The sequence below is a fragment of the Xenopus tropicalis genome, chromosome 7, assembly GCF_000004195.4.
Source record: "Xenopus tropicalis strain Nigerian chromosome 7, UCB_Xtro_10.0, whole genome shotgun sequence".
Taxonomy (NCBI): Eukaryota; Metazoa; Chordata; class Amphibia; order Anura; family Pipidae; genus Xenopus; species Xenopus tropicalis.
The window spans coordinates 4,924,128-4,951,406 of NC_030683.2; the positions used below are offsets into that span (position 1 = coordinate 4,924,128).

Here is a 27,279-nt window from a genome sequence, read left to right on the forward strand (position 1 = left end):
TCGGATAGTTGAGAGAAGGGGTTCTAATGTTAGCCTACTGGGGCATGATCTGGCCATGTAATGGCGCCTATTGCTGCCTTTTGGGTACTATCATATGTGTCATGGCTATGTGAATAGAAGGAGCCATTTTTATCTTGGGGATGGAGAATTCTCCAGCTATCTAGTAGTTGAAGCCAATGTAGTTGTTGTTTAAGCCTTTTAATTTGTTTAAATGGGAGGGATGATGTTCCAGAGGAGCAGTCTAGTTTGGGTTCTAGTGGGGTGTTGGAATCCCCCCCTACTATTAACATCCCTTCCGCAAACAGAAGCAGCAAATCATGGATCTTGTTCATGATATCAGTCTGCTCTGTGCCAGGTAGGTAGATTGAGGCAAATGTGTACGTAAGGGAGTTCAGTTTCCCTTTGAGAAATGTGTCGTTTCCCTGAGGGTCCGTGTTGGCAGCTCTAATCTCTAATTGTAGGTTATTAGCGAGGGCAATGGCTGCGCCTCTGACTTTTGTAGATTGTGGGGGGGATGGGGGGCTGTGTATGATCGTGGAATCATATTTGTCATAGCATTTCGGTATCTGATTGGTCTTGTAATGTGTCTCCTGGATCAGCGCAACCCTTTCCCAAGGTGAGTTCCATCCGTTTGCATTGATCGTGTAGTTGTGGGTGAGAGTTTGGGATAAGGCATTATAGATTGTTCCTTCCATCTGGGGGAGATATAAGAAGGTCAGGAGAGAAGGGGGGAGAAGAAAAATGGGAAATGGACTTTGGGTGGAGAGTAAGAAAGATAATAACTGGGGGGAAACAAAAACCACTAGAGAAACTGATATGAGCAGTTTAATCTACACTCGTGGTATAGGGGGGAACTCCTTTGGGGGGGTTGAGGAAGTTTGGGGATATCTGAAAGTTTTCTTGTCTCCGTGTTACTGACCTAATGGAGGTATATGGAGTTGAGATCTGGACCAGTCCTGTCAGGTTATCTGGGGTTTGTCCGTTGGGGAACATCTGCAGGGGGAAACCGTGTCTATTTGCCCGCTGTCTGAAAAGCTCAATCAGAGAGTCAGAACATCAAATTCCAAAAATGATTAACATTAAATTAAACAACATTTTCAAAATCAGTTTATTCAGTTAAACATACACATATTATACTGTATCCTCTGTTTATGGTTCAGCGCAGGAAGCAAAGTAGGTTGGGGGGGCAGTTTAAGAAGGTATATAGAGGGGGGAGGGAAGGAAGGGGGGAGAAAGTTGGGATTGAGCTTCCTATAAGGTTTGGGAACCTTCAGTATAAGGAGGAATAGGATAACTATATACATTTCCATGTAGGGGGCAGATACACACCCTGGGATTTCCTGATTATTATCATGAGCGATGGGAAAATGTCCCATTCAGTGATGAGACTTAGCTATATTTAGGTAGGAAGCAGGCAAGTCGTATGGGTTATTAAAGATTTCCCGAGTGTCGCTTGTCTCGGGGGACACTGGGTGAGAGAGCTGGGGATTGGGTGTCGCTTCCCCCACTGTCTGGATGGAGTTGCATCTCTCCTGGGAAGCGGGGTGGGGGGGTACCTCGGGCGGTTGGGTCGGGAGACCTTCCTCCGGTGCCCCTAGAATATAGTTGCGCCATTCTGTGATGTCTGGAACAGGTATGTCCAGTTGTTGGCAAAACTGTGCTGTTTCCATGGGATACCGTGGGGCAAAAGCCTTACCGCCTTTATGTGCTAGTAGTGCAAAAGGAACACCCCATTTATATGATATGCTGCGCTCCCCCAGTTCTACTAACGTGTCTCTCACACTCACTAATTCTTGTTTTAGTGCCGCAGTCTCTGTGTATATTGTATGTTTAAGGTCAGTGCCCAAAGTCTGCAAATGGGATTTGCGCGGCATTAGTGGCAGTATATTAAACATGTCTTCCAGGTTTGCGCTTCCCCCCGAGGCTGTGCCTGAGAGCGCTTGTGGCTCTGGGCTAATGCCAGGCCCGACGGACCACGAGGCGCCTCCGCCATGTTGTCTCCGGAGGTTCGGAAGTCTCTTGTGAGCGCGGAAAGAACTGTTTCATGCCGCCCGGAAGAGGTAAGTCCTTATACCCGGAGTAGTTGGCAGAGGAAATGTGCTTGTTGTGCTTCCCCATCCTGCCAGGAATCGCCACAATCTGCTTTTTATCTGTTACACGGAGCTCAGTACAAGGACGTCCCACTCCCGCGCCATGCAGCCACGCCCCCTGATTGGGTCGTTTTTTTGCTGCTTCTCCAGTCAGAACACAGATCTCTTGACAGACAGTAAAATTGACCAATCAAGGATCAGGAGTGGGCAGGGCTGGGGAGATATTACAAACTGAAAGCCGTGCAGAAATAAAGTCTGATAAGAAGGATCTGCAGCTGTAATCTTTACCTGTAACCAACTGTGAACTTTTTATCCCACTCCCACAGGTACTATACTGTATCCTCCCACTCCCACAGGTACTATACTGTATCCTTCCACTCCCACAGGTACTATATTGTATCCTCCCACTCCCACAGGTACTATACTGTATCCTCCCACTCCCACAGGTACTATACTGTATCCTCCCACAGGTACTATATTGTATCCTCCCACTCCCACAGGTACTAGGTACTACTGGTACTGTATCCTCCACTCCCACAGGTACTATACTGTATCCTCCCACTCCCACAGGTACTATACTGTATCCTCCCACTCCCACAGGTACTATACTGTATCCTCCCACTCCCACAGGTACTATACTGTATCCTCCCACTCCCACAGGTACTATACTGTATCCTCCCACTCCCACAGGTAGTATCTCTCCCACAGGTACTATACTGTATCCTCCCACTCCCACAGGTACTATACTGTATCCTCCCACTCCCACAGGTACTATACTGTATCCTCCCAGGTACTATACTGTATCCTCCCACTCCCACAGGTACTATACTGTATCCTCCCACTCCCACAGGTACTATACTGTATCCTCCCACAGGTACTATACTGTATCCTTCCACTCCCACAGGTAGTATACTGTATCCTCCCACTCCCACAGGTACTATACTGTATCCTCGCACTCCCATAGGTACTATACTGTATCCTCCCACAGGTACTATACTGTATCCTCCCACTCCCACAGGTACTATACTGTATCCTCCCACAGGCACTATACTGTATCCTCCCACAGGTACTATACTGTATCCTCCCACTCCCACAGGTACTATACTGTATCCTCCCACTCCCACAGTACTATACTGTATCCTCCCACTCCCACAGCACTAAACTGTATCCTCCCACTCCGACAATACTATACTGTATCCTCCCACAGTACTATACTGTATCCTCCCACTTCCACAGTACTATTACTGTATCCTCACACTCCCATAGGTACTATACTGTATCCTCCCACTTCCCACAGTACTATACTGTATCCTCCCACTCCCACAGGTTACTATACTGTATCCTCCCACTCCCACAGCACTATACTGTATCCTCCCACAGGTACTATACTGTATCCTCCCACAGGAACTATACTGTATCCCCCCTCTCCCACAGGTACTATACTGTATCCTCCCACTCCCACAGGCACTATACTGTATCCTCCCACAGGTACTATACTGTATCCCCCCTCTCCCACAGGTACTATACTGTATACTCCCACAGGTACTATACTGTATCCTCCCACTCCCACTGGCACTATACTGTATCCTCCCACTCCCACAAGTACTGTATACTCCCACAGTACTATACTGTATCCCCCACTCCCACAGGTACTATACTGTATCCCCCCACTCCCACAGGTACTATACTGTATCTCCACTCCACAGGTACTATACTGTATACTCTATACTGTATCCTACAGGCACTATACTGTATCCTCCCACTCCCACAAGTACTATACTGTATCCTCCCACAGGTACTATACTGTATGCTCCCACTGGTACTATATTGTATCCTCCCACTCCCACAGGTACTAGGTATCCTCCCACTCCCACAGGTACTATACTGTATCCTCCCACAGGTACTATATTGTATCCTCCCACTCCCACAGGTACTATACTGTATCCTCCCACTCCCACAGGTACTATACTGTATCCTCCCACTCCCACAGGTACTATACTATCCACTCCACAGGTACTATACTGTATCCTCCCACTCCCACAGGTACTATTACTGCCTCATAGGTACTACCGGTACTGTATCCTCCCACTCCCACAGGTACTATACTGTATCCTGGTACTGTATACAGGTACTATACTGTATCCTCCCACTCCCACACACTATACTGTATCCTCCCACAGTACTATACTGTATCCTCCCACTCCCACAGGTACTATACTGTATCCTCACCACAGTACTGTATCCTCCCACAGGTACTATACTGTATCCTCCCACTCCCACAGGTACTATACTGTATCCTCCCACTCCCACAGGTATGTATCCTCCCACTCCCACAGGCACTAAACTGTATCCTCTCCACAGGTACTATACTGTATCCTCCCACTCCACAGGTACTATACTGTATCTACTCCCATAGGTACTATACTGTATCCTCCCACTCCCACAGGTACCTGTATCCTCCCACTCCCACAGGTACTATACTGTATCCTCCCACTCCCACAGGCACTATACTGTATCCTCCAACAGGTACTATACTGTATCCTCCCACAGTACTATACTGTACCCCCCTCTCCCACAGGTACTATACTGTATCCTCCCACTCCACAGGCACTATACTGTATCCTCCCACAGGTACTATACTGTATCCTCACAGGTACTACTGTATTCTACTACCCTCCCACTCCCACAGTATACTGTATGCTCCCACTATACTGTATCCTCCACAGGTACTATACTGTATACTCCCACAGGTACTATACTGTATCCCCACTCCACAGGTACTATACTGTATCCTCCCCCACTCCCACAGGTGCTATACTGTATCCTCCCACTCCCAACAGTACTATACTGTATCCTCCCACCCAGTATACTGTATTCCTCCCACTCCACTACAGTACTACCTACCTGCTATCCTCCCACACATCTATACTGTATCCCCCACTCCCCGACTACTGTACTCTCTCACTCCCACAGGTACTGCATTATCCCCACTCCACAGGTACTATTACTGTATCCTCCCACAGGTACAGTGTATCCTCCCACAGGTACCTATACTGTATCCTCCCACTCCCACATGTACTATACTGTATCCTCCCACAGGGTATTACTGTATCCTCCCACAGCACTCCGTACAAGTATCCCCCCACTCCCATAATACTGTATCCTCCCACACACATACGGTATCCTCCACTTTACTGCTATCCACACGGTGACTATACTGTATCCACAGGTACTTACTGTATTCCTCCCAGTACTATACTGTATCCTCTACTAGTACTGTATCCTCCCACAGGGTACATACTGTAATCCCCACTCCCACGGTACGATACTTGTATCCTCCCACTCCCACAGTACTATAGTATCAACTACAGGTATCCTCCCACAGGCACTGTATCCTCCACAAGGTACTTACGTATGGGCCTCCCACTCCCACAGGGACTAGTATCCTCCCACTCCCACAGTTACTATACTGTATCCTCCCACTCCCACAGGCTATGATGGTATCCTCCCACAGTTACTAGTATCCTCCCACTCCCACAGGTACTAGTCCCACAGCACTATACTGTATCTCTCCCACTTCTTACTTCCCCAACTATACTGATCTCTCCCACTCCCACAGTTACTATACGTATCCTCCCACTCCCACGTACTGTATCTCCCACTGTATACCCCTCCCACAGTACTATACTGTATCCTCCCACTCCGACACAGTACTATACTGTATCCTCCCCAACTCCACAGTTACTATACTGTTCGTACTATCATGTGTATCCTCCCACTCCCGGTACTATACTGTATCCTTCCACTCCCACAGTACGTATACTGTTACCTCCCACCCAGGCATATACTGTATCCTCCCCAGGTGTACTGTATCCCCACTCCTACAAATGTATTACTGTATCCTCCCACTCCACAAGGTATCCTCCCACATCGGTATATACATGTATCCTCCCAACGTATGTTTACTGTATCCTCCCACTCCCACCTGACTGTCCTCTATTCAAATGACGTCGGGTCCCCTACTCGCGCCTTGTAACTCCACAACACCTCCAACCCACAGACTCACATGTACTATATAATGTGCACCTACAGACGTATATAATGTGCCGGGTTTGTACCTACAGACTCACTTCATTATAATGTGCCGGGTTTGTACCTACAGACTCACTGTATATAATGTGCCACCTACAGACTCACTGTATATAATGTGCCGGGTTTGTACCTACAGACTCACTGTATATAATGTGCCGGGTTGTTACCCACAGACTCATTGTATATAATGTGCCGGGTTTGTACCTACAGACTCACTGTATATAATGTGCCGGGTTTGTACCTACAGACTCACTGTGTCAAGCCAAGCTGGTCCGACGGGTAATGTCACCCACAAGCACCTCGCACTAGGCTGGAGGCTTAACCTGGAGATGGGACAGGAAGCACAGCAGTGGAGAGAGGCTGGAAGGCCGAACAGCGAAGTACCATAGGAGTAAACAGAAGGGTAGTCAAACGGATCCGGGTCAAGGGCAGGCAGCAGAGGTTCAAGACGAGGTAACAGGCGTAGGGTCAAATTTGCAGAAAAGTTCAGAAGTCACAAACGCTAGGCACACCGAAATGATAACCGAGCACTGATGGGCTGTTGCAAGGGCTATTTAAGGCGTCCCGCGACGTGACGCGGCGGCATGACGCCGGTGCGCGTGCGTAACGACGCGGGCGTCGCGCGCGCACGCCGCTTGCGTGAGTGCGTCAAACACGGCGCCGTTGCGCGCCGGGACGCAAGGCGGCTCGTGCGCTCCCGCCGTACGCTAGGACCCGGGACTCGGCGCTGGTGAGTAACCTTACATGGCCCCCCTCCTAGAAGCGGTCTCCGGACGCGAACTCTAGCTTTAGGAACATCTTTCCGGTGAAACTCTTTTAAGAGTTTAGGTGCATGGATGTTACAAGCTGGCTCCCAGGAATTTTCTTCTGGACCGTAACCTCTCCATTTGACTAAATACTGGCGTTGTTTCCCTCTTAGTCTGTGGTCAAGGATTCTCTCGACTTCAAATTCCTCCTGGCTGTCAACCTGGATGGGTGAGGGTGGAATGGGAACTCGCCCAACAAAAGGGTTAACAGTCACAGGTTTCAATAAGGCAGAGTGAAAAACTGAATGAATACGCCAGGAGTCAGGGAGTCTTAACTGGAAAGCTACAGGATTTACCTGTTTGGTAATTTCAAAAGGCCCAAGGAAGCGATGACCAAGCTTTCGTGTAGGACAAGACAATTTAAGGTTTGCTGATGAAAGCCACACCTTGTCACCCACCTTGAACTCGGGATCTTTACGTCTCCTTTTATCCGCATACGTCTTGAAATTCTGCTGAGCTTTCTTAATAGATTCTTCAAGAAACTTATAATTCTCCTTTAAAAACAATAGACGATTCTTCACAGCAGGAACAGAAATTTCTTTGAGAGAAGAAGGAAAAATAGCAGGATGCATCCCGTAGTTGGCAAAAAAAGGAGATTGCTGGATGGAGTTGTGAAAATTATTGTTATAGGCAAACTCTGCAAGAGGTAATAAGGAAACCCAATCATCTTGTCGATAAGAGGTAAAGCATCTTAGATATTGCTCCAGGGTTTGATTGGTCCTCTCAGTCTGTCCGTTGGATTGAGGATGAAAAGCGGAGGAGAGAGACACCTTGATTTGTAATGCTCTGCATAACGATCTCCAGAACTGTGAAGTAAATTGGGTTCCTCTATCAGAAACAACATCGTCAGGAACCCCGTGTAATCTTACGACCTCTTTTATAAACTATTCAGCGGTGGAAGCGGCAGAAGGGAGTTTAGGAAGTGGTATGAAGTGGGCCATCTTAGTTAATCGATCCACTATAACAAAAATAGCAGTTTGTCCGGAAGACGGAGGTAGGTCTGAAATGAAATCCATAGAGATGGAACCCCATGGTCTAGAGGGAACTGGAAGCGGAAGAAGGAAGCCTAAAGGCTTGGTACGGGAGTCCTTGGACCTAGCACAGACATCACAGGACCTGGTATAATTGACACAATCAGTAGTCATTTCGGCCCCAAAAAGTCTTTGGCTAATTAATTGTCTTTTAATACCAGGGTGGCCAGCTAACTTAGAGTCATGTATGGTACGAAGGACTTCCAGGCGCAAGGCTTTCGGGTACGAAGATCTTGTCTTTAAAAAAGAAAAGTCCATCTCTAGACGTTAGCTCCCAACCAGAGGGAGTGGAAACTGAAGCTTGTTTAATTTGGTCCATCAAGGAGCACTGGATGGACAAAAAATTTTGTGGCAAAAGAACAGTCTCTGGTAAGGTAGGAGTGACTTCTTGAGGAGAGTGGATCCTGGATAGGGCGTCTGCTTTAACATTCTTAGAGCTGGGACGGTAGGTTAGATGAAAGTTAAATCTCATAAAGAAAAGCGCCCAACGAGCTTGACGAGGTTTAAGTCTCTTAGCGACACGAAGGTATTCTAAGTTTTTATGATCAGTATAGATCAGGATAGGGTTAGAACCTCCTTCCAAGAGGTATCGCCACTCTTCTAAAGCAAGTTTGATGGCTAAGAGTTCTCTATCTGCCACGTCATAATTCTGTTCAGATTTGTTCATCTTTCGGGAAAAATAGGCCACTGGATGGAGAGCGCCGGATGTGGAAATCCTCTGGGAAAGTACAGCTCCAACTGCAGATTCGGAGGCATCCACTTCTAAAATAAAAGGTTTTGTAGGGTCAGGGTGTTGAAGAATAGGCGCTGTGGTAAAAAGAGTTTTTAAAGTTTCAAAAGCTGTCTGAGCTTGGGAAGTCCAAACGAACTTGGAATTTAAACTGGTTAGCTGAGTGAGGGGAAGAATGATCTGTGAAAATCCCTTAATAAATTTCCTGTAGAAATTTGCGAAACCGATGAAACGTTGGACATCTTTTCTGGAGGCAGGGACTGGCCAGTTCAGGATGGCTGAGACCTTACTTTGGTCCATTTGGACTCCATTGGCAGAGATAATAAAGCCTAAAAATTCAATAGAGGTTTTATCGAACTCACATTTTTCAAATTTAACGAATAGTTGGTGTGAAAATATTTTTTTCATATGGAGTCGGTGTTCAGCCAGGGATTTGGAAAAAATTAGGATGTCGTCTAAGTAAATAATAACGAAAATGTCCAAATAATCTCTGAAGACATCATTGACAAAATGTTGAAAAGTTGCAGGTGCGTTACATAGGCCAAAAGGCATGACCAGGTATTCGAAATGTCCATATCTGGTACGAAACGCAGTCTTCCATTCATCCCCCTCCCTTATTCTGACCAAATTGTAGGCCACCCTAAGGTCGAGCTTTGAGAAGATTGTTGCCTCTCTAAGTCGTTGAAAAAGTTCTGGGATTAAGGGCAAAGGATACCGGTTCTTAACAGTTATGTTATTCAGATTGCGGTAATCAATGCAAGGTCTTAGAGTGTGATCCTTCTTTTCCACAAAGAAAATCCCTGCTCCGGCTGGGGAAGTTGAAGTACGAATGAAGCCTTTGGTTAGGTTCTCTTCCAGATAGTCACGTAGCACCTTTAGTTCAGGTATTTGTGATCCCGGAAGAAGGTCAATAGGGCAATCGTACTTCCGATGTGGAGGCAATGAATCGGCTCCTTTCTTATCAAATACGTCGAGGAAGTCGTAATACTCAGAGGGTAAACCAGGAAATCTTTCAAACGGTTTTTCAAAAGCTACACAGCACAATTTCTGACAAGCAGAAGGGGGAGACGAAAGGCAATTGGTACGGCAAAAATGAGACGAAAATGTAATCTTGCCTCTTTCCCATTCCACTATAGGGTTATGTTTGCGTAGCCAGGGTAGGCCGATAATAATAGGCGACAGAGGAGAAGCCACCACATCAAAACTTAGCATTTCAGAGTGGATTTTATTCATACACACACGTAGGGGAATGGACTCTTTTAGAATGGGACCAGAACTAATTGGTGAACCATCAGCAACTCTGATAAGGAGAGGGAGTGACTTGGTCAGTAGGGGAATCTTGTGACAGTCTGCAACTTTAGAGTCCAAAAAACAACCGCTAGCTCCGGAGTCCAGGATGGCCGGAAGCACCAGGACCTTGTCTTCCCACTGTAGAGAGAGAGAAAAAGTGAGCAGTGGGGAAAAATTAAGCTTGGGTACGGTGGTACTTAGTGAAGGGACCTTACGAAGAGGAGAGGGACGAGTTGGGCACGTGCTGAGTAGGTGACCAGATAGCCCACAGTAAAGGCACAGGTTGAGTCTCCTACGCCGAATACGTTCCTCGGAGGACAGTGAAGGTCGAAGTGAGCCCAACTGCATGGGTTCCGGCTCAGGGGAAGTGGTGACTTCAGGATCAACCCGAATCGGAGGGGAAGCTTTAGGCAATACCCAGGAAGCGGGGAATGAGCTAGCTTTCTCCAGCCTTCTCTCTCTAAGGCGTTGATCAATTTGAATGGATAACTGGATGAGCTCCTCCAAGGAGTCAGGCACTCCTACCCTTGCCAGTTCGTCCTTAAGAGTAGCGGAAAGACCAAGGCGGAATTGATGTTGAGAGCCGCTTGGTTCCAGTCTGTATCTGCCGCAAATTTTCGAAAGTTCATAGTGAAGTCCTCTACAGGACGGGTACCCTGTCGAAGGTTTCTCAAGGCAGCTTCGGCTGTAGCTACACGATGAGGATCATCATACAGCACCGCCATGGCTTGAAAGAACGCGTCCACTGTGAGGAGGCATGCATTTTGTTGCTCCATCAACCGGAAAGCCCACGACTGCGGTTGTCCCCGTAAGAGAGACATGACCACTCCCACCTTAACTTGTTCAGTAGAGTAGGTCTGTGGTTGGAGCATAAACAAAAGTTTGCAGACATTCACAAAGGTTCTAAAGGTGCTGCGATCTCCAGAAAACTTGTCAGGGAGTGGGATCTTGGGCTCAGGAGCCGGTAAACTGGCTGTGGCACCCACCAAAGGTGGAGGTGAGGCCATGGGAGCAGGAGGCGGGGCAGGATACTGGATAGCCTGTAGCTGTTCCTGTACTTCATTGTAGTCCGCTCGGAGTTCTCTCACAGCATGAGCGAGGGCTGCAATCTGTTGCGTGAGGGCCGTAAGAGGAGATGCATCTTCCTCTTGATCCATGGCTCGGTTATACTGTCAAGCCAAGCTGGTCCGACGGGTAATGTCACCCACAAGCACCTCGCACTAGGCTGGAGGCTTAACCTGGAGATGGGACAGGAAGCACAGCAGTGGAGAGAGGCTGGAAGGCCGAACAGCGAAGTACCATAGGAGTAAACAGAAGGGTAGTCAAACGGATCCGGGTCAAGGGCAGGCAGCAAAGGTTCAAGACGAGGTAACAGGCGTAGGGTCAAATTCGCAGAAAAGTTCAGAAGTCACAAACGCTAGGCACACCGAAATGATAACCGAGCACTGATGGGCTGTTGCAAGGGCTATCTAAGGCGTCCCGCGTCATGACGCGGCGTCATGACGCCGGCGCGTGTGCGTAACGACGCAGGCGTCAAATCGCGCGCACGTTGCGTTAGTCGTGCGCGCGTAATGGCGCGGGCGTCAAATCGCACGCGTCGCGCACGCCGCTTGCGTGAGTGCGTCAAACACGGCGCCGTTGCGCGCCGGGACGCAAGGCGGCTCGTGCGCTCCCGCCGTACGCTAGGACCCGGGACTCGGCGCTGGTGAGTAACCTTACACACTGTATATAATGTGCCGGGTTTGTACCCACAGACTCACTGTATATAATGTGCCGGGTTTGTACCCACAGACTCGCTGTATATAATGTGCCGGGTTTGTACCTACAGACTCACTGTATATAATGTGCCGGGTTTGTACCTACAGACTCACTGTATATAATGTGCCGGGTTTGTACCTACAGACTCACTGTATATAATGTGCCGGGTTTGTACCTACAGACTCACTGTATATAATGTGCCGGGTTTGTACCTACAGACTCACTGTATATAATGTGCCTGGGGTGTCAGTACCCACTGCCTTTCTCGCTATAAAACTAACTAAAACACATTGAAGCCAACTGATCCCAAACAGATATGGATGGAGACCCCATCACAGAAGTCCCAGTATAAATACTATTACATCCTAAGCATTTTAGGGTGAATAAAGCACTTTTGCTCAGTATGCCTGGGAGTCAGTGGGAACCCCAAGAGATAGTCGGGTGGTTCTTTTTTACATCACCAGCAATATATTGATGTTTATATTTTGGGAGGACCGCCCCTTCAAATAGAATGGATAAGAAAATAACTTGCCCTTCCTGATGCCCTTGACAACGTCACTGCTGGTTCCCCCTCCTGGGCTTTATCTTTTGCAAGATGTGAAATTGTTATTTTGTGTTTTCCATCTGTCGACTGGGACCTTTTTCTCACATTTTTCTCATCTCACACCCCCTCCCCCTCGCCGAGTATGAAAGACACCGGCCGACTTGATTGGATAAACAGCAGAAAACAGCATACAAAATGGAAAATACTGATGTTTAGAAAACAGTAATGGGGGACCCCCAAATAAATCCTCTGCCCCTGGGAATTAATACGTAATAGCTAAACTCATTCAAGGGATATATTTGCAATTGGTCTTTTTTTTTTACTTTTTATTGTTTTTGAATGATTTAGGGTTTTGTTCAGCAGCTCTCCAGTATCAAATTCCATTCCTAGGGTCCAATTTACCCTAGCAACCAACAAGTGATTAGAAAAGGCTACGATAGAAAGATAATGAGCTAAAGATTTTTGGCTGCTGGGGTCAGTGACCCCCTATTGAAAGCTGGAAAGAGTCAGTAGAAGCAGGAAAGTCACTCAAAATGAATGAGGAACAATTGAAATGTTGCTATGAATAAGCCATTCTGTAACACACTAGAAGGTGGACTTACACTTTAACAGCGATTCAATTGAGTGCTATTCTGATACCTACTGGGAGCTGCTATCTTGCTCCCTTCCCATTGTTCTGCTGATCGGCTGCTGGGGGTGAGGGGGGGGGGGTATCACTCCAACTTGCAGCGCAGCAGTAAAGTGTGCCTGAGTCTGAGCTTTCAGCCAGCGCTACACATTAGAACTGCTTTCAGCTAACCTATTGTTTCTCCTACTCCCATGTAACTGGAGGAGTCCCAAGCCGGACTTGGATTTCTTACTATTGAGTGCTATTCTGATACCTACTGGGAGCTGCTATCTTGCTCCCTTCCCATTGTTCTGCTGATCGGCTGCTGGGGGTGAGGGGGGGGATTTCACTCCAACTTGCAGCGCAGCAGTAAAGTGTGCCTGAGTCTGAGCTTTCAGCCAGCGCTACACATTAGAACTGCTTTCAGCTAACCTATTGTTTCTCCTACTCCCATGTAACTGGAGGAGTCCCAAGCCGGACTTGGATTTCTTACTATTGAGTGCTATTCTGATACCTACTGGGAGCTGCTATCTTGCTCCCTTCCCATTGTTCTGCTGATCGGCTGCTGGGGGTGAGGGGGGGGGATATCACTCCAACTTGCAGCGCAGCAGTAAAGTGTGCCTGAGTCTGAGCTTTCAGCCAGCGCTACACATTAGAACTGCTTTCAGCTAACCTATTGTTTCTCCTACTCCCATGTAACTGGAGGAGTCCCAAGCCGGACTTGGATTTCTTACTATTGAGTGCTATTCTGATACCTACTGGGAGCTGCTATCTTGCTCCCTTCCCATTGTTCTGCTGATCGGCTGCTGGGGGTGAGGGGGGGGGATATCACTCCAACTTGCAGCGCAGCAGTAAAGTGTGCCTGAGTCTGAGCTTTCAGCCAGCGCTACACATTAGAACTGCTTTCAGCTAACCTATTGTTTCTCCTACTCCCATGTAACTGGAGGAGTCCCAAGCCGGACTTGGATTTCTTACTATTGAGTGCTATTCTGATACCTACTGGGAGCTGCTATCTTGCTCCCTTCCCATTGTTCTGCTGATCGGCTGCTGGGGGGGAGGGGGGGGATTACACTCCAACTTGCAGCGCAGCAGTAAAGTGTGCCTGAGTCTGAGCTTTCAGAAGGAGCCGGCGCTACACATTAGAACTGTTTGTGTTATATAATCTCCTTGTGTAATTTACCTGCCCATATCAGTACTGTGAGTCAATATATATATTTACCTATAACCTTGAATTCAATGCTCCCAAGTGAAAACTGTAGGGAAAAAATGCATTAGATTTACACAGCGCCCGAGCATAAAGCTGCATAGCAACCGATAGCAAAGCTGTATAGCAACCGATAGTAAAGCTACCCATACACGTTGCAGTTTTTTAAAGATCTCTTAGCTATCATAGAAGCAAGCTTATCCCCTAACGTTGGTATAAAATTATCATTTGTCTGTCAACAAAACTGACCATTTCAAGCGATATCATCTAGTTGGAGCTACAAAACTGACCTGCTTGGTCCTGCAAAATGATTGGACATTGGGCAAGTCACTGACCCCCATTTCAAAACTGGAAAGTGTCAGATGAAAAAGGCAAATAATAAAAAAAAAATTGGAGACCCATTGAAAAGTTGCTAAGATATTCGCCATACCTATATATTATACAATTACTGTGTGTATAGGATATGGGGGTTACACTGTGCCTATATATTATACAATTACTGTGTGTATAGGATATGGGGGTTACACTGTGCCTATATATTATACAGTTACTGTGTGTATAGGATATGGGGGTTACACTGTGCCTATATATTATACAGTTACTGTGTGTATAGGATATGGGGGTTACACCTATATATTATACAGTTACTGTGTGTATAGGATATGGGGGTTACACTGTGCCTATATATTATACAGTTACTGTGTGTATACGATATGGGGGTTACACTGTGCCTATATATTATACAGTTACTGTGTGTATAGGATATGGGGGTTACACTGTGCCTATATATTATACAGTTACTGTGTGTATAGGATATGGGGGTTACACCTATATATTATACAGTTACTGTGTGTATAGGATATGGGGGTTACACTGTGCCTATATATTATACAGTTACTGTGTGTATACGATATGGGGGTTACACTGTGCCTATATATTATACAGTTACTGTGTGTATAGGATATGGGGGTTACACTGTGCCTATATATTATACAGTTACTGTGTGTATAGGATATGGGGGTTACACTGTGCTATATATTATACAGTTACTGGTGTGTATAGGATATGGGGGTTACACCTATATATTATACAGTTACTGTGTGTATAGGATATAGGGGGTTACACTGTGCCTATATATTATACAGTTACTGTGTGTATAGGATATGGGGGTTACACCTATATATTATACAGTTACTGTGTGTATAGGATATGGGGGTTACACCATGCCTAATATTATACAGTTACTGTGTGTATAGGATATGGGGGGTTACACTGTGCCTATATATTATACAGTTACTGGTGTGTATAGGATATGGGGGTTACACCTATATATATACAGTTACTGTGTGTATAGGATATGGGGGTTACACCTATATATTATACAGTTACTGTGTGTATAGGATATGGGGGTTACACCTATATATTATACAGTTACTGTGTGTATAGGATATGGGGGTTACACTGTGCCTATATATTATACAGTTACTGGTGTGTATAGGATATGGGGGTTACACCTAAATATTATACAGTTACTGTGTGTATAGGATGGGGTTACCTATTAATTGGTGTAGATGGGGTTACACCTATATATTATACCAGTTACTGTGTGTATAGGATATGGGGGTTACGCCGTGCCTATATATTATACAGTTACTGTGTGTATAGGATATAGGGGTTACACTGTGCCTATATATTATACAGTTACTGTGTGTATAGGATATGGGGGTTACACTGTGCCTATATATTATACAGTTACTGTGTGTATAGGATATGGGGGTTACACTGTGCCTGTATATTATACAGTTACTGTGTGTATAGGATATGGGGGTTACGCCGTGCCTATATATTATACAGTTACTGTGTGTATAGGATATGGGGGTTACACTGTGCCTATATATTATACAGTTACTGTGTGTATAGGATATGGGGGTTACACTGTGCCTATATATTATACAGTTACTGTGTGTATAGGATATGGGGGTTACACCGTGCCTATATATTATACAGTTACTGTGTGTATAGGATATGGGGGTTACACCGTGCCTATATATTATACAGTTACTGTGTGTATAGGATATGGGGGTGCCTATGTATCTGTGCCAGTTGCCGGGGGGGCACTCTAGCTGTACATTACAGGACTATGGGAATGTTGGTCGGATTCCTCTCATGGAAGTTATGAAACACAAACTGTATGTGGGACACAAGGACACATTTCCATCTGTTTGCTGTTCAGCTGCTGATAATCCATAGGAGACTGACTCCTCCTCTCTGCCCCGCAATGTTCTATATATGTACAGTGTGACTGGCACTCTGGGCTGCAGCTGGCACGGGCACCGCGGGCAAAGGTAACTGGGCACAGATCTCTATAAAGAATTGTTTCTACAGTTTTTACATCCCTGTCACTCCCTCTATCTCCTAGTGGAGATAGCTGAGAATTTGGGGTACAAATCTGTCTTTGCGGGGTGCAAATTACAAAAAAAAGTGTATAACAGTGCAGTAATGTGAATAGTAAGTCAGTATATAAAGTGTCAGGGAAGGGGCGGTGGGATTATGTGTATAGTAAAGCAAAGTGGGTTTTGTACTAAATTACTGTTTATTCTCAGGAACTCCCTATAATATAGAAATATATATTTATAAACATATGAAATGTTTGCTGTGACATCACTGACTCTCAGATTTGAAACAAATAATTTGTTTTTCTCTTCCCAGATGCATCTGACCTGGGCATTAGCCCTCTGCTTCCTCTCTGTGGTACAAGGTAAGGTTCTGTTAGTGCCCCAGGCAGGGGCAAGTTCCTTGTACCTCTATCCCCCCAACTTGCAGCAACCAATCAGGCACAGCTTGGTAACTTAATTACCTTTACATTACAGTAACTATAATGTACCCCCTACTATAAATGATAAGGATATTAGCAGTCCCTGAGGGGTTCTGTGCCCATATAAAGGCACAAGGCTGCAGGCTGAGTTATACAGGGAACTCTGAGTATCACTCATGTATTATAAGGGATAATGTACCCCCTACTGTAAATGATAAGGATATTAGCAGTCACTGAGGGGTTCTGTGCCCCCCATATAAAGGCACAAGGCTGCAGGCTGAGTTATACAGGGAACTCTGAGTATCACTCATGTATTATAAGGGATAATGTACCCCCTACTGTAAATGATAAGGATATTAGCAGTCACTGAGGGGTTCTGTGCCCCCCATATAAAGGCACAAGGCTGCAGGCTGAGTTATACAGGGAACTCTGAGTATCACTCATGTATTATAAGGGATAATGTACCCCCTACTGTAAATGATAAGGATATTAGCAGTCACTGAGGGGTTCTGTGCCCCCCATATAAAGGCACAAGGCTGCAGGCTGAGTTATACAGGGAACTCTGAGTATCACTCATGTATTATAAGGGATAATGTACCCCCTACTGTAAATGATAAGGATATTAGCAGTCACTGAGGGGTTCTGTGCCCATATAAAGGCACAAGGCTGCAGGCTGAGTTATACAGGGAACTCTGAGTATCACTCATGTATTATAAGGGATAATGTACCCCCTACTGTAAATGATAAGGATATTAGCAGTCACTGAGGGGTTCTGTGCCCCCCATATAAAGGCACAAGGCTGCAGGCTGAGTTATACAGGGAACTCTGAGTATCACTCATGTATTATAAGGATAATGTACCCCCTACTGTAAATGATAAGGATATTAGCAGTCACTGAGGGGTTCTGTGCCCATATAAAGGCACAAGGCTGCAGGCTGAGTTATACAGGGAACTCTGAGTATCACTCATGTATTATAAGGGATAATGTACCCCCTACTGTAAATGATAAGGATATTAGCAGTCACTGAGGGGTTCTGTGCCCCCCATATAAAGGCACAAGGCTGCAGGCTGATTTATACAGGGAACTCTGAGTATCACTCATGTATTATAAGGGATAATGTACCCCCTACTGTAAATGATAAGGATATTAGCAGTCACTGAGGGGTTCTGTGCCCATATAAAGGCACAAGGCTGCAGGCTGAGTTATACAGGGAACTCTGAGTATCACTCATGTATTATAAGGGATAATGTACCCCCTACTGTAAATGATAAGGATATTAGCAGTCACTGAGGGGTTCTGTGCCCCCCATATAAAGGCACAAGGCTGCAGGCTGAGTTATACAGGGAACTCTGAGTATCACTCATGTATTATAAGGGATAATGTACCCCCTACTGTAAATGATAAGGATATTAGCAGTCACTGAGGGGTTCTGTGCCCATATAAAGGCACAAGGCTGCAGGCTGAGTTATAGGATAATGTAGCCCCTGCTGTAAGTTATAAGGATGTTAGAAATCACCAAGACAATACAAACTACACACTGTTTGACTGCTAATACCCTTTTTAATTTAAATAGGGGATAATGTATATTATATAATTAATAAGTATGAATTTATGATATGAGGACACCATGGTCAATACAACATGGGGGGGGGGGGCAGGTTTCACTCCCTGCACTGCTGCTTCTTCCACTTTGTAAATACAAGCAGCTTTCCCCCCAGTTTCTATCTGCAACAACTCCCAGCATCTTCTCTCTCTCGTCTCCATCCTTCCAACCATCCTCATCAACTGATTCCCCACAATTCCCACATTGACAGGGAACCCCCTGGTCTCACAGCAGCCCCTGTTCTGCTTCTATGTAGGTTTCTCAATAAGGCTGTGCTGCAGGGGCAGTGATGGGGAGGGGCATAAACATGGGCACACTGTCTGTTATTGGCTAAAAGTCCCTGTCTAGGCTCCTCCTACAATTGACTGGGGCCCCTATTGCAGTTTATAAGGCTTTCCCTTACATGTGAGTTTGAATGGGGTCTGATTTCCTCCACCATATTTATTGGCTGAAACCCAAATGACGGTTCCTTTCATGCCCCCCAGGAGCGCAGGTTTGCTACGACCGAATCGGGTGCTTCGCTGATACCAGCCCATACGCCGGCACGGTGCAAAGGCCAATCACCAAGTTACCATGGGCTCCGGAGAAGATTAACACCCGTTTCCTGCTGTACACCCGGTCCAACCAGAACAGCTTCCAGGTAACTGGGGTGCAGGGCTGTTTATGGTACCAGTAAGCCCAATGCCAAGATATTGGTGACAGTTCTGTATAGGTGTATATATATATATATAATATACAGTTGGGTCATTTCCCTATGGGACTAAAGTGTAAATTATATCCTTATAAACGGTGCTTAGTGATGTCATCAGTTATAATCGGAGCTTAGTGATGTCATTTCTGTCACATGACTCACTTGTAACTTGTATATTATAATAAATAAAGTTCCCCCTGTTGTAAAATATGAGAATATTAGAAGTTACCCCAGGAGTTCCATGACCTCTGCCTTTGGCCTTGTGTTTTTATATGATCATGGAACTCCTCTGTGACTTATAATATCCTTATATGTTACAATAGGGGGTACTTTATTCACTATATATTATAAGGAACTCCTCGGGGACTTATAATATCCCTATATGTTACAATAGGGGGTACTTTATTCACTATATATTATAAGGAACTCCTCTGTGACTTATAATATCCCTATATGTTACAATAGGGGGTACTTTACTCACTATATATTATAAGGAACTCCTCTGGGACTTATAATATCCTTATATGTTACAATAGGGGGTACTTTATTCACTATATATTATAAGGAACTCCTCTGGGACTTATAATATCCCTATATGTTACAATAGGGGGTACTTTACTCACTATATATTATAAGGAACTCCTCTGTGACTTATAATATCCTTATATGTTACAATAGGGGGCACTTTATTCACTATATATTATAAGGAACTCCTCGGGGGCTTATTATCCCTATATGTTACAATAGGGGGCACTTTATTCACTATATATTATAAGGAACCCCTCGGGGGCTTATAATATCCCTATATGTTACAATAGGGGGCACTTTATTCACTATATATTATAAGGAACTCCTCGTGACTTATACTATCCTTATATTTTACAATAGGGGGCACATTATTCACTAAATAAACAAGATGAAATATTAGTTTTGGGAAATCTGTGAATTGAATCCCATGTCTCTCTCATTAAACCATCTGTCCCTTCAGACAATCAGCGCCATAACCCCCTCTTCTATCTCATCATCGAACTTCCGCACCAGCAGGAAAACCCGATTCGTTATTCATGGGTTTACGGACAGCGGGACTTCATCGTGGCTCACAGACATATGCAAGGTAGGGGGGTCCTGTTTGTGTTATTGAAGGGTTTATGTCATAAAAGGCACTGCCCAGGAGCAGTAACCCATAGCAACCAATCAGCAGGTTTCATTTACTGGTCACCTGTTTAAATGCAAACATCTCATTGGTTGCTATGGGGGATAGAGCTTATATAAAATCCCATTTGGCTCCAAGTTGAAGTTGCCCCAGGGGCTTGGCACAGGATTGGTGGGTTTGTGGGCAGAAGTGAAATTATTCAGCCAATCAATAGCCGCCTCTCTTTATTCACAGAAACTCTTCGTAATAGAAGACGTGAACTGTATCGCTGTCGACTGGAGCGGTGGCTCCCGCACCCTGTACTCCCAAGCCTCCAATAACGTGCGGGTGGTGGGGGCAGAAGTGGCCTATTTTGTAAAGATCCTTCAGGTACATGTCAGGATTGGGGATATTATGCCCCTTAGTGGGGCAATTCCTAGTGAGTTGTTGTGCAACTAGGCCCCTCCCCTAATGAGGCTCTTTTATTACCAGAGTAACTTTGCCTATTCCCCGGCCAATGTGCATCTGATCGGGCACAGTTTGGGCGCTCACGCGGCCGGAGAGGCAGGGAAGAGACAGAAAGGCATCGCTAGGATCTCCGGTGAGTAGGGGGATCTCTAGACTGAAGGAAAAGTCCTTCCCTTTCTCCCTTTGCCTCCCTATAAACTGCATTAAATTTGGTGGCCATCTTGACTCAACTGAGGTCACTGGCCTGGCCACCTCCTCTCATTAATAATCCAATCTAGAATCTGTTCCTGATGGTCATTCTTGAGGGATTAAAAAATACCCTCATCTTGGTAACTCGGTCAACCATGTGTTGTATCATCCCCCTGATTACAGTGTAACACTGAGCAGCAGTGACCAAAGTGGCCAAACAAAAATGTTGAAGTAATAACACAAATGGAGTCTTCACTGAGGAGCAGCTGGAGGTCAGGAGGGTCTGGGATCTTCAGTTGGATAAATCCATTTAGAGCTGAAGGAAAATTGTTATCCAACAGTAGGTAACTAAGGCTCCTATGATTCTGACCATGGCAGGTGGAAGCAGCCAATTTTTAATGTGGGTGGAGCTTAATGGCACCAGTGGTATCACCAGTAGAAGTGTCAGTCCAGTAGTGGTTCTTCTGATTTGGTTATAAACAAAAAGCAAAATCGACCATGTCCAATCATACCACTCACTGAGGACCCAGGGCAAGTGCCCACTCACTGAGGACCCAGGGCAAGTGCCCACTCACTGAGGACCCAGGGCAAGTGCTCACTCACTGAGAATCCAGGGCAAGTGTCCACTCACTGAGAATCCAGGGCAAGTGTCCACTCACTGAGAACCCAGGGCAAGTGCTCACTCACTGAGAATCCAGGGCAAGTGTCCACTCACTGAGGACCCAGGGCAAGTGCCCACTTACTGAGGACCCAGGGCAAGTGCCCACTCACTGCCCCTATCTTTTGATCCCCTGTGTGTACCCCAGGCCTGGACCCAGCCGAGCCTTACTTCCAGAACACCCCCGCAGAAGTCCGGCTGGATACCTCCGACGCGGCTCTGGTCGATGTCATTCACACTGATGCCGGCCCTTTGGTCCCAAGCCTTGGTGAGTCCATTTCTTAGTACATAACCCCCTACCCCCCATGCAGAGGGGCCCCTGAGCGCTTCCTAAGTACCCAACACTAAGGAGCAACTTCCTAATACTGGGGTGTAAGCGCCTATAGTAATGATTCTCTCCCACTGGGTACCAATCAGCCAATCAGACAACTGCCCTGGCTAAATCCCCCCAATCAGAGCAGGAGGGCCGTCACACCAACCCCCCGGAACTGCAACTGAATGTGGGGTTAAACGTTCCTCTGTATAAAGTGACGTTTGTCCTCTATTCGTTTCAGGGTTTGGAATGAGCCAAGTGATTGGCCACCTGGATTTCTTCCCTAACGGAGGGGTTCACATGCCAGGGTGCCCCCAGAATATTGAGATCCCAAACGTCAATGTGGAAGATATCTGGAACGGTAAATATATTTCTCACAATCACTGGAACACAGAATCTGCCCTTCCTGGGCCCTGGGACTGGCGTACGGGGCAGGTTGGCACCTAACTAACCCATTGGCCAAATTCCTATGGCTAAAAATACCCTGCCCCCCCACACACACTGCCAGTCCCAATACCCACACTCCAGCCAACTCACCAACACCACTCTCAGCCCACACTTCTCTATCCGAGCAGAGATACAAAATGGCTCAGACAAACATTATTACATGTGACCCCCTCACCCCCCAACTCAAGGATGAAGGAGATAGCAAAGTTGAAGAAGAAGCAGATGGGACACAAGACGGCTTCTCTATGACTTGTGAGGCTTCTCTATGACTTGTGAGGCTTCTCTATGACTTGTGAGGCTTCTCTATGACTTGTGAGGCTTCTCTATGACTTGTGAGGCTTCTCTATGACTTGTGAGACTTCTCTATGACTTGTGAGGCTTCTCTATGACTTGTGAGGTTTCTGCATGACTTGTGAGGCTTCTCTTTGACTTGTGAGGCTTCTCTATGACTTGTGAGGTTTCTCTATGACTTGTGAGGCTTCTCTATGACTTGTGAGGCTTCTCTATGACTTGTGAGGCTTCTCTTTGACTTGTGAGGTTTCTCTATGACTTGTGAGGCTTCTCTATGACTTGTGAGGCTTCTCTATGACTTGTGAGGCTTCTCTATGACTTGTGAGGCTTCTCTATGACTTGTTGAGGCTTCTCTATGACTTGTGAGGTTCTTGACTGGGCTTCTCTATGACTTGTGAGGTTTCTCTATGACTTGTGAGGCTTCTCTATGACTTGTGAGGCTTCTCTATGACTTGTGAGGCTTCTCTATGACTTGTGAGGCTTCTCTATGACTTGTGAGGCTTCTCTATGACTTGTGAGGCTTCTCTATGACTTGTGAGGTTTCTCTATGACTTGTGAGGCTTCTCTATGACTTGTGAGGCTTCTCTATGACTTGTGAGGCTTCTCTATGACTTGTGAGGCTTCTCTATGACTTGTGAGGCTTCTCTATGACTTGTGAGGCTTCTCTATGACTTGTGAGGCTTCTCTATGACTTGTGAGGCTTCTCTTGACTTGTGAGGTTTCTCTATGACTTGTGAGGCTTCTCTTTGACTTGTGAGGTTTCTCTATGACTTGTGAGGCTTCTCTATGACTTGTGAGGTTTCTCTATGACTTGTGAGGCTTCTCTATGACTTGTGAGGTTTCTCTATGACTTGTGAGGCTTCTCTTTGACTTGTGACGTTTCTCTATGACTTGTGAGGCTTCTCTATGACTTGTGAGGCTTCTCTATGACTTGTGAGGTTTCTCTATGACTTGTGAGGCTTCTCTTTGACTTGTGAGGTTTCTCTATGACTTGTGAGGCTTCTCTTGACTTGTGAGGTTTCTCTATGACTTGTGAGGCTTCTCTTTGACTTGTGAGGTTTCTCTATGACTTGTGAGGCTTCTCTATGAAAAGGGCAAAACCAATAGACAAGGAATTGGATATAAAAATAAGGAAAAACTGGAGGGTAGAAGATATTTTTTTTGCATTTCAAGCAGAGCTGGGGGTAATAATATACAGTATATCTGTTAATATAATAATAATCTATATAATAAGACAGGCTCTCACTATGGCAGCTTCCCATGTAACTCACCTTTGTTTCTGTCCCTACAGGGGTTGTTAACTTTGTTACCTGTAACCACATGCGCGCTATCAAGTACTACACAGACAGTATCGGCAACTCGGGCACATTCGCCAGCTACCCCTGCGCCAACTGGGACACCTATCAGAGGGTAAGTGTCCCCTTAACTCGTAGCAAAGGGGCTAAACGTTCAATTCTCCAGCTCTTAGAAACTACCGGCATCCTACACCAAGGGGGAGGCACTAGTACACTAGGTACTAGTGATATCCAGGCTCGGACCCCTGGTGGGACCCACCGGCCCAGACCTGATTCTCACAGATACCCCCCTGAGCTCAGATACGGCAAATGAGGCAAGTTGGGTTAAAGACTGAACTGCCCGAGTCTGCATTAAAGGGGTTGTCCACCTTTGAGTTAAGTATGATGTAAAGAGTAATATTCTGAGACAATTTGCAATTGGTCTTCATTTTTTATTATTTGTAGTTTTTTAGTTACTTTGCTTTTTGTTTAGCAGCTCTACAGTTTGGAGTTTCAGCAGCCATCTAGGGTTGCTAGGGTCCAAATTACCTTAACAACCAGGGAGCGGTTTGAATGAGAGACTGATATATGAATAGGAGAGGGTCTAAGTTGAAAAGTAAGGCATAAAAAGTAACAATAACAATAAAACTGGAGCCTCACAGAGCAATAGGGTTTGGCTGCCGGGGTCAGTGACCCCCATTTGAAAGCTGGAAAGAGTCAGAAGAAGAAGGCAAATAATGATAAAACTATAAATAATTAATAATGAAGACCAATTGAAAAGTTGCTTAGAAATGGCCTTGGACTAATAGTTAACTTAAAGTTGAACTTCCCCTTTAATGAAAAACAAAAGTAAAATGAAAAATCCTATAAAGTTTCTGCTTATTATTATTATTATTATTGATTATTTCAATGTCTTTTCCCGTAGGGGAGCTGCAAATCCTGCCCCAGTGCCGGATGCCCCAAGATGGGTCACTACGCAGACACTTACCGGGGCGTCACCTCCTCCAGCCAAGTCTTTTATCTCAGCACCCCTTAATCCAACTCAGCACCCCTTAATCCAACTCAGCACCCCTTAATCCAACTCAGCACCCCTTAATCCAACTCAGCACCCCTTAATCCAACTCAGTACCCCTTAATCCAACTTGGCGCCCCAACAGCCAATCGAAAACCTCGTCTCCAATTAAAGCTTTAGTGCTCAACTGTCTCCTGTAACTCTCTGTACTTACGGCACCTCGGCAGCGAATCAGAATAGAGTATTCCCCAGAATTCACTGGGTCACAATATAACCTGAGCTTAGGGACTGACGCACAATATACTGTATATATAGAATATAATTGGCACAATATAACCTGAGCTTAGGGACTGAGGCACAATATACTGTATATATAGAATATAAATGTCACTTACCTGAGCTTTGGGACTGACGCACAATATACTGTATATATAAAATATAATTGGCACAATATAACCTGAGTTTAGGGACCGACGCACAATATACTGTGTATATAGAATATAATTGGCACAATATAACCTGAGCTTAGGGACCGACGCACAATATACTGTGTATATAGAATATAAAATGTCACCTACCTGAGCTTAGGGACCGACGAACAATATACTGTATATATATATAGAATATAAATGTCACTTACCTGAGCTTAGGGACTGACGCACAATATACTGTATATATAAAATATAATTGGCACAATCTAACCTGAGCTTAGGGACCGACGCACAATATACTGTGTATATAGAATATAAAATGTCACCTACCTGAGCTTAGGGACCGACGAACAATATACTGTATATATATATAGAATATAAATGTCACTTACCTGAGCTTAGGGACTGACGCACAATATACTGGATATATAGAATATAATTGGCACAATATAACCTGACTTTAGGGACCGACGCACAATATACTGTGTATATAGAATATAATTGGCACAATAAAACCTGAGTTTAGGGACCGACAAACATTATACTGTATATATAGAATATAATTGTCACCTACCTGAGCTTAGGGGCCGACGAACAATATACTGTATATATATATATAGAATATAAATGTCACCTACCTGAGCTTAGGGGCCGACGCACAATATACTGTATATATAGAATATAAATGTCACTTACCTGAGCTTAGGGACCGGCACACAATATACTGTATATATAGAATATAAGCATATAATCCCTAGTATTAGTACATGACCTCATTTTCTGCTTGATAATTTGCGACGACCCCTAAGCTCAGCTTTATTCTCAGCTGCCCGGAGCCGACTGAGCATGTGCAGTGTCACTGACACATCTAACAGAATCAGATGGAGAGCTCCTGTGACAACTTTAAAGGCCCAAATCATTACTACTATAGAGACGCTGAACCTTTAGGCTGGAGCAATGAGTTCATTATATAAAATATGGAGTTTCTAGCTATATTCATCTTAGAGTTTAGTTCTCCTTAGGGTGATATTAATCCTAATTCTCCAATTAAAAAATTCTCGGGACCCTGTGTGCCTGGTTCCTGGCTGTAAGTGGGTGCAAACATGGGTGATAAGGCCAGTAATATCCTAGCAATTTTGCTATTGGTCTTCATTATTTATCTTGTGTAGTTGTATAATTATTTGCCTTCAACTTCTACATCTTTGCAGCTTTCAAATGGGGGTCACTGACCCCGGCAGCCAAACCCTATTGCTCTGTGAGGCTCCAGTTTTATTGTTATTTTGTAATACAAATGTCTCTTATTCATATACTGGCCTCTCATTCAAACCGGTTGTTAAGGTACTTTGGACCCTAGCAACCAGATAACTGCTGAAATGACAAACTGGAAATCTGCTGATCAAAAACTGCAATAATTAAACAAATAACTACAAATAATAAAAATTGAAGATATACGTATACTCTACAGTATACGTAACGTAATACAAGAATCAGAGCTCCCCTCAACATAGAGTGTATTTCCCTATCATCAGGATATTGGGGTTCTATGTAAATCTGCTTATTAGCCATAATGGATAAAAGTCGGCACAGTTTGGGCACAATCAGTGGCATCACAAGTCTCTTATATTGGGGCCCAAGAAAAATAATTGCAGCCCCCCTGGGTAATTGTAACAGGACTGGCACAGACAGGTTACAGGAAAGTGGGGTCCCTAGAAGGTCTGGGCCCCCCCCCAGGCTCCCCCCAACAAAAACAAAGAGGCCCTATTTAGACTATAGTGCAGTGAGCAAAGAGCTGTTTAATGGGG

General features: G+C 45.2%; 1 protein-coding gene across 1 annotated transcript; it reads left to right on the top strand.

Moving 5' to 3' along the window:
* The first annotated feature begins 16,189 nt into the window (after window positions 1-16,189).
* Window positions 16,190-25,233, top strand: LOC100487643 (pancreatic triacylglycerol lipase). Its single transcript, XM_018090013.2, has 10 exons — window positions 16,190-16,497; window positions 16,862-16,910; window positions 19,057-19,211; window positions 20,251-20,376; window positions 20,650-20,784; window positions 20,887-20,995; window positions 21,858-21,977; window positions 22,264-22,383; window positions 24,052-24,170; window positions 24,960-25,233. Exons 2-10 carry the CDS (start codon window positions 16,862-16,864, stop codon window positions 25,068-25,070), a joined length of 1,044 nt encoding a protein of 347 aa, XP_017945502.1. The 5' UTR covers window positions 16,190-16,497; the 3' UTR covers window positions 25,071-25,233.
* Window positions 25,234-27,279: the final 2,046 nt, after the last annotated feature.